This window comes from Octopus sinensis, linkage group LG5 (genome assembly GCF_006345805.1).
Source record: "Octopus sinensis linkage group LG5, ASM634580v1, whole genome shotgun sequence".
In the NCBI taxonomy this organism is placed as follows: Eukaryota; Metazoa; Mollusca; class Cephalopoda; order Octopoda; family Octopodidae; genus Octopus; species Octopus sinensis.
Genome location: NC_043001.1, coordinates 47,074,314 through 47,083,344, shown reverse-complemented (window position 1 = coordinate 47,083,344; position 9,031 = coordinate 47,074,314). Strand labels below are relative to the sequence as shown.

Below are 9,031 nucleotides of genomic sequence, written 5' to 3'. Positions count from 1 at the left end.
CACCTTCTCGATCGTTACATTCTTCCTTAGATCTCTTCTGATTCTTACGCGTGTTATCCTGGCCTCTTCAAATGCTTTTATTCCACTCCATACCTTTGTTCGCCATCCACCTTGAACTGAAGCGAGGGTTTCTATATCTTCTGGAACCATTCCAAGTAACTTCATAGTAGTCCTTATGCCATCCTTAAACCTTTCTTTTAGGTTTATGCTGATAGCGTTTCCCTCCCTGCAAGCTCACCATAAAACAACTGTTTCAGCATGCGTTCATCTGCCATTTGAACAATATGGCCACACCATCTCAATTGGTTCCTCAAAATCATAGCTTTAATTGAGGTGATGCCTGCAGATGCAAGGACATCTGTGTTTGAGATAAAAGAACTCCATTTAATTTTTAAAATGCGATGAAGGCATTTTTGGTGGAATTGTTCTAACAGTTTAAAACGTCTTTCATAACAAGTCCAAGTTTCAAAGGAATACAACAGGGATGGTAAGACAAACGATTTGTAAAGATCCAGCTTTGTATTCTTATTTATATGTCGCTGGCACCGAAGGCATAACTCCAAGCCACCAAATGCTTTTGCTGTCCTGTGAATTCGCAGCTGTATTTCTGTATCAAGATTTCCATCATTTTGAACAGAGCTTCCAAGGTAGACGAGTGAATCAACAACCTCAAGTAACTTCCCCTTAAGAAAAATTTAAGGGGTTACTAACAGCACTATACAAAGGTTGATGCATTACAACTGTTTCTTTTCTTGTTTTTTTCAAGTTGATGGTCAAGGCAAAATCACCACAAGCTGAGTCAAATGCAGATACAAGAGATTGCAGACCTGTTTCAGAATGACTGACAAGATCGCAATCGTCAGCATACAAAAGTTCCCTAATGAGTGAAGTAAAAACCTTCGTTTTGAATTTCAGTCTTGTCAAATTAAAAACATTCCCTGTTGTTCGATATTTTAGGTAAATACTCTCCTCAGAGTTTTGAAAAGCATGTGACAACACAAGAGCAGAGTATATTGCAAAGAGGGTGGGTGCATCAAGGTCTCCTTGCTTTACTCCATTTTCCACAGCAAAAGATTCAGAGAGCCTACCACCAAAATTAACTCTAGCTTTTATATCTTTATGCAAAGCCCTGATCATGTTTACAAATTTTTCTGGGCAATCTATTTTCCTTAGAATTAGCCACAGAGCATTTCGATTAACTGTATCGAATGCGTTGCTCAAATCAACAAAGCGATGGTATAGAGCAAAATTCTGTTCAGTGCACTTTTCTTGTAATTGTCTGGCAATAAAGATACAATTAGCTGTGCCCCTGGAGGAACGAAAACCACACCGAGACTCAGACACTCTATTTGGGACTATAAAGGTATTTAAATGTTTTAACAAAACGTGGGCAAGTACCTTTCCAACCACAGACAAATGCGAAATCCCACGAAAATTACTACAGATCCTTTGGCCCCAATTCATACAAGAAGACTAAAATGGCATCAAACCAGTTTTGAGGCACTTTCTCAGTTCTCCAACAGTGACAAATTAATATATTTAAGAGTTCGAACATTTTGTCACCCCCATATTTCAAGACTTCTGCTCAGATTCTATCAGAATCTGGAGACTCCCAAGTAAAGCTTACACTAGGTATCCGGAAAAGAGATGTAATGGAGTGTATGATATGAGGTAACGAGAATGGCTCTTTTGTACCACAACAAACAACCGTTACAATAAAGAGAAATTGAATAGAACAAATGGACTTCGGCAGGGCTGTGTATTTTCCCTTTTCATAATTTCCATAATTTCCATGATTTGGATTGATATGCGCAGCCATTGTAGAAGTATCACAATCAGTGAGTATAGGATTGGTCGACTGATATTTGCAGACGACATGGTGCCACTTTGCTCATCAGAAGGTGATCTTCGACCTGCACTAAATGGGTTTACTGCAAGGCTTGCAAGGCAGGGATGAAAATTAGCGTTACGAAGACAGGCATTGGTCCTCTAAAACGAGTCTTCTCAGTGCACACTGCTTGTTAGAGGAACGTTACTGAGATAAGCGGTGAAGTGTAAGTATTTCGGGTCTGAATGCACAAATGATGGAAGGTAGGATGCTAAATTGGGTGTTAGAATTCCAGGTTCTGATACAGTAATGCGCTGGCACCAGCATTCGATCCTCAGAAAAGGAGAGGTTATAAAAAAAGAGCCAAACTCGCTATCTTCATTTCGATTCTTGTACCTTTCTTCACCTACGATCGTGAGTGGTGGGTAACGACCAAAACAGTACGATCGCGAATACAGGCAACCGAAATAGGATCCCTTCGAGGAACCTCTAGAGTAACGTTACTTGACAGGGTACAAATCTCAAAGATCAGGGAGTCTCTCCAGGTTGAACTGCTACTTTTCCGCACGGAGGGATCGCAGCTCCACTACTATGGACATGTGACTAGAATGTCGCTGGAAAGAATTACAAAACGGGTTCTTCAAGCCGAGCCAATGAGCTGGAGACCTAGGGATTGGCCAGAAACAAGATGTATGGATAAAGTGCATAGCCTCAGTTGTTCTCGTTTGGGAATGCAGCCAGAAGTCTAATGAGGGTTGCCTCTGATAGGACCCTATGGAAGAGGTGCCTGGGACTCTACCCCAAACTCTCCCAGGAATAGTGATCACAGAAAAGAGAAAATAGATGGATGGAGGTGGATATATAATACGAGAACATGAAGCAGCAAAGGTCAATATAAAGATGTGTACAGTTGCTGCTCACTAGAATGTGAAAGGCATTTGCTGCAGGAAAAAATTTCTACAACTCTCAGGTAACCAATTTCATCAACTCTGCCATGTCAAGTTTTGTTTGTCTTGATGTTTCTCAAAACTGACTTTGTAGCATCTTGTCAAGGCCCTTTTGAAAAAATCCTTCACATTCACTGCCTACTTTGTTTTCAACTCCATTATCAATGTTCACATTGATATTTCCTCAATTACTTATAAATTTTGACATAAAACCGTTAACAGAAGTATCCCATTTCACAGTACAACATACATTATTTCAATTTTCATTGCATCCTGTCCCTAAAATACTAATCTTTGTTACTGTTTCTCCTCATAAATTCGTAAAGTAAGATTAGTTTTTATGATACAAGAAAAGAGAAAGCTGACTTTATGAACTGAGCCCTTTTTGTTTAAGTTCCACAAACTTAATTTGTTTACAAAAACTGCGTTTAACTGACACAGACCATACATTGTTTCTTCAAACTCTTGTTAAAAATACTTTTTATCATTCTCTATAATTTTATCTATATTAAATATATTTTATCTCTTTTTTTAAACATTTTCTTTCATAATTTTCTTGAGATGTAAATGTTTCTGCAAATAGGAAAATCAGATATTTTAATCCTGGATACTGTTTTACCTGCTTAACTACAAAGTGGATTTAGCAGTTGTTTACAAATAATAAGATGTAAAGTAAAACCTGTGGGGATATTTTCAACTATGTCTAATGAATGAATCATCAATTTACAGCAGGTATGGATAACCTACAGGGAGGTGCAATGGCCCAGTGGTTAGGGCAGCAGAATCGCTGTTGGAGGATTGCGGTTTCGATTCCCAGACCAGGCGCTGTGTGTGTTTATTGAATGAAAATAGCTAAAAGCTCCATGAGGCTCTGGCAGGGGGGGGGGCGACTCTTGTTGTACTCTTTCACCACATCTTTCTCTCACTCTCTCTTCTTGTTTCTTGAGTAACGCTGTGATGGACTGGCATCCCATCCAGCTGGGGGGAACACTTACACCACAGAAACCAGGAAACCAGGCCCACGAGCCTGGCTAGGCTTGAAAAGGGTGATGTTTATCGTTATGGATAGCCTACAGCACTCAGACCACATGCAGGCTTCAATAACATTTTGTATGCTGTGATTATATAAACCTAGCATTTTAGCACAAAATTTTAATTTCTTTTTACACCTGAATCTGTTGATTTAACAATTTTTATTTCCTCATTCAATAATGCTTTCTCTTAAGCTTTGGTGAAAGAAGACGATTCTTCAATTTATGGACCTGAAGTAAATCTCTGCCTAGATTCAACACTGGGACTTATTTATTAATTGCAGTTATGAATTTTGTAATAAGCATGAACTGAGAACATCAAAAAGAATCTTCTCAATTAACTCATAAGACTTTTGAATTTAGCACAAAACACAGTTTGAGATTCTTTAAATAGTTTTATTGATATGAAATATATTTACATCTTGTGAATCAAGCACACATCACATCACGCATACACACACATCACACGCTCACATACATCACACACACACATCACTCACACACACACACACATACATACATACATACATATATACATTCATACATACATACATATATACATTCATACATACATACATACATACATATATACATTCATACATACATACATACATACATACATACAACAGTTCTTTGTGACATATGTACATGACAATGATTAGCAACACATCTATATCAATTATTTATGACACGCCTACAACAGTGATTTGTGACATACACATGTGTCACCAATTTGTAACAGGTCTGTATCAGTTACTTGTGATATAAATGTATGTTTGTGTCTCAGGATTATCTGCAATGTTCCAGCAAATTGTGACACATACCATTATTGCAGATTTATGATACAGCTCTTTACAACTTCATTTTACAGGAATTAATCTGCAATTTGCAACATACATTTACACATAATAGCAATTTTAATTTGGAACCCTTTATAGGTAACAGGTAGCAGTAATGGAAATTTTCACACGAAATATTTACAGCTACTTGAAGATGTATAATTTAATTAAAAAATATTCCTTGTGATAAATATGTAACTGTAAATTATGATGGATATATAGCTGTAAATTGCAACAAACACTTGTAATTTTTGTTAAGCATGTATTTGTAAAATCTTTGAGCTAAAGATATTAGAAATATTTACAGCTGTTTGCCAAATAAATGTATCTGAAATGAGAAGAAAGAAAAAATAATTAGTAAATCATTGAATGATATGTTGATGTAGTTGTGGATATTATTGTGTTATGTTTTAAAAATATAGTAAACTAATTCATTGTCTATAATATAACAAAGAATAACACTTGTGTATAATGTTGTGTCTGGGGAGAGTCATTCTCTTTTAGTGCCTTGTAATTTAACACACTCACTAGTAAAGTTTCCACTTATTTCCTACTTTATTTTTCTAAAATTTTCGTTATGCCTTGCAATCTTTTCAATAGTTTTGATTCTGTCTGTTATTCACACTGCATTCCTTTTTGTTTGTTTGTGTGCATGTCTGTGGTTTAGTGTGTGTGTATACATGCATGTGTGTATGCATGTATTTATGTGTGTATGTATGTACATTCTCTATAATATATTAAGGCGGTGAGCTGGCAGAAACGTTAGCACGCCGGGCGGCGAGATGCTTAGCAGTATTTCGTCTGTTGTTACATTCTGCGTTCAAATTCCGCCGAGGTCGACTTTGCCTTTCATCCTTTCGGGGTTGATAAATTAAGTACCAGTTATGCACTGGGGTCGATATAATTGACTTAATCCGTTTGTCTGTCCTTGTTTGTCCCCTCTGTGTGTAGCCCCTTGTGGGCAGTAAAGAAATTAGATGTAAGTATGTGTTTGTGTGTGTGTGTGTGTGTGAGTATATGTATATATATATATATATATATATTATATATATATATATATATATATATATAATATATATATTATATATATATATATATATATATATATTATATATATATATATATATGTATATACACATGTATGTAAGCATATGGATATGAAAGTGAACAGATCGACATACAGACGGATAGGTACATAGATTATATGAACAGACAAGCACACATACACAAATGAAGACTGAAACACATGACCATCTATACCACACACACTTTATTTCGCACAAGGACACATGGAGACACACATCCACACATATGGAGATACATATTCATGCATACAAACACGATACATAGTTGCAAAACACACACACACACACACACATGCACAAAACCACACATGCACAAAACCACACAAACACGGACATGCAAACACATGAATATGCAGAATACATACATACAAATGTACATACATACACACATAAATGCATGCTTACACACATGCATGCATACATACATACATGCATGTATATGCACACACACACATACACACACACTAGAAGTAAGAAGTTTCAACTACCCAAAATCTACCAATGCATCTACATTCACAGCACAAAAAAAAAAACCACTCACGGATTATTTAAGTCATATAATGAATGCTTAATTGGTCCATCAATGAGGATTTCTATATCTCTGCAAAACAAACAAAAATTATACTTGTAGAAATATTTATTGCCAGAAAGTTACCAGAAGTACAAAGTTTCTGGCACTAAATTTAGGAGCTCAAACTGTACTACATATATTGTTTTCAAGGTGTTATTGTTGTTGCAGTTGTAAATGTTGTTGCTGAGTTATCCTTGTCAACCCTGCTCAAGTAAAATTATGTATTAGGCTTAGGAGTGATTTGTGACTTCAGTGTATCAGATATTTCAGGCTATCATTCAATATTTGGTTAAAAGAGGCCATTTTTCATTATTGTCCTTTAGAACCAAGTCAACCCTGATCTAGTTGACTTTTGAGCAATGGTATTCCAACTATGACCATCCTGTTTTTGTATTCAGACATATCATATTATATCAAGAATACATTATTAAAAGTCTCCTTCCTTCTACTAAGTTAATATGGTGGAATTTCTAGAAAGTCAAATGATGACACAGAATCCTGCCCACATGAAGCTTCTTCATAGTTTAGTGTTATCATTCCTCTCAGCAAACTATTTTAATGACAATGATATTATCTTGGCCTACATATATATCCAGGAATTAAACACCTCCTGATGATGACGAGGGACCAACTTGATTGAAACATAAATTGTAGATTTTATTTATGGTCTAGTTTAATACTACCATTCAATATTTGTGTTCCTTTAACAGAGTCCACTTTGTTGAAAACATTTGTGCCACATCTCTGTATTGAGAATAACTTCTCTTCCTACCACTAATCTCAGAATCCCTCCACCCAATAAAAAATTAAAATAAGGGCTTAAAATATCACCTTTCCTTCTCCAACTAAGCAGTACAAAAAAAAAAGGTGAATTTTGTAAAATTTATACTCTAATGTGGTGGTCAATAATCTGGAAAGTCATCATCTTAGTATATTGATCAGTAGCTATATAGTTTAGAAGTACAAATCACCTATCCTGGAGCATAATTTGCTCGTCCTGGACTATAAATTCTTCGTCCTGGAGTACGAATCACCAACCCTAGAGTATAAAATGCCTATCCTGGAGTACAAATTGCTCCTCCTGGAGTATAAATTATTTGCCATGGAGTATTACTTCACCATCATAGCATAGTACTTCCTACCTTTGAGTACAAATTAATCCACCAGAATGTTCTACTCCACCACCTACCGGTACTAATACCCAATAAGATGTACAGCTCTCCTATCTGTAATGGTGCACATTGTTGAATCATCAAAATATTTGATGGTACCTAAAATAATTCACATCCCATGTGACAAGTAATAACTACAAACAGAAAGTACATTCAATCACTGAACATCTTCTCGTATCTTAATTCAATTGATTTTACTAGATAAGTCTATACCAGTTTTCTATCATAGTACTTCTACAAACTTTCAGGGTATTAAAAGATGGTAACAAAAATTAATAAATTTTCAGGACTTACTTGGGTGTCTCGCTTGCAGGAGTGATTACTGGAAAAAAAAAAAAAAAAAAAAACATTATTGGCTATATCTTTTAAAATCAAAACATTTAGAAAAATCCACTTGATAGTTTAATGGTGACTTTGGAGATGGATTTCTAAAGACTATACTTTGCTTCAAATTAAAATCGAAGAAACTCTATTAATGAAGGGAATGAAAGATTCAGGAATTCCTTCTGTTAAAAGAATGAGGAGAATTTCAAAAACTAAGGATAAAAATTATGCTCTAAATCCCCTTCCTTCCCTTCCTCCTCCTCCTCCTCCTTATCATCATCATCATCATCTTTTTTTTTAACATCCATTTTTGTATACTCACATGGGTTGAACAGGATATTTTGAAGCAATGGCTTACAGCCATATGCCCTTCTCAATGCTAACCCTTTGAGTTAACTCTTATAAGCAGAAGGTATACAGTGTAACTTTTCTAACAATCAGAATATACACAATATGAATAGCATTATTGCAAATATGACTATAATTACAAAATGCAACATGCTGTCTCAAGCTTTCTTTTGAATTTTTTTATATTCCTGTGGAATGTAGATCTAGGATTCAAAATCAAAAAGAGTGAGATGAGCCCCATACCACATCCAGGTATTGACTATTTATTCTAATATGCAGCAATCATTATCTTTATTAAGGTACAAAATATTAAATCTGTAACCCTATTCAAAATAAATTGGACACAGAATTTCAAATGAGCAATCCTTGCTGGTATTTTTAATTTAATATTTAATTACTGAGTTATTCTTAACTTTGAAGATAATTTTCCTCCCAGTGACTATAGATTAGATATGTTTTTGATGGATTAAATACTTTTATAGATAATCATTTGAGATGGAATGATCAAGAAATTGTTTTGTGCAGAGTGTGTTGGATTAATTTAAACCACACTAAACACTTTTCCCAACTTTTGCTCCTCAGATCATTCACCCGCCTGGAATCTCTTCCTCACTCACATATTTCTGAAAACACCATCCTACAGTGCTCAAGTTAGCCACACCAGTCTCACACACCTGGATGGAGGACTAGTTACAAGTCATAGCTATGGCCACTGATTAATTTATAAAAATGAAAAGTAAAATAATTTATAAATCAAAGAGAATACATTACCTATTCTTGGAATAATTTTCTGAGATTTTAATTCTATAAGAAAAAAAAATTTTTATATTTTATATCAAATATGAAATCATTTCACTTTTTTTAAAACCAAAAATACATATTTTAC

At 35.1% G+C, this 9,031-nt stretch overlaps 1 protein-coding gene across 1 annotated transcript in view; it reads right to left on the bottom strand.

The window, feature by feature from the left end:
• Nucleotides 1-4,181: 4,181 nt before the first annotated feature.
• LOC115212351 overlaps nucleotides 4,182-9,031 on the bottom strand; it is a 15,692-nt gene continuing 10,842 nt past the window's right edge. Inside the window, exons 4-7 of the mRNA XM_029781221.2 lie at nucleotides 8,917-8,949; nucleotides 7,768-7,795; nucleotides 6,272-6,331; nucleotides 4,182-4,973 (exon numbers count right to left, since the gene is read on the bottom strand). Coding sequence (XP_029637081.1) covers nucleotides 4,937-4,973; nucleotides 6,272-6,331; nucleotides 7,768-7,795; nucleotides 8,917-8,949 — 158 coding nt within the window. The 3' untranslated portion in view covers nucleotides 4,182-4,936. The remainder of the gene's footprint in view (nucleotides 4,974-6,271; nucleotides 6,332-7,767; nucleotides 7,796-8,916; nucleotides 8,950-9,031) is intronic.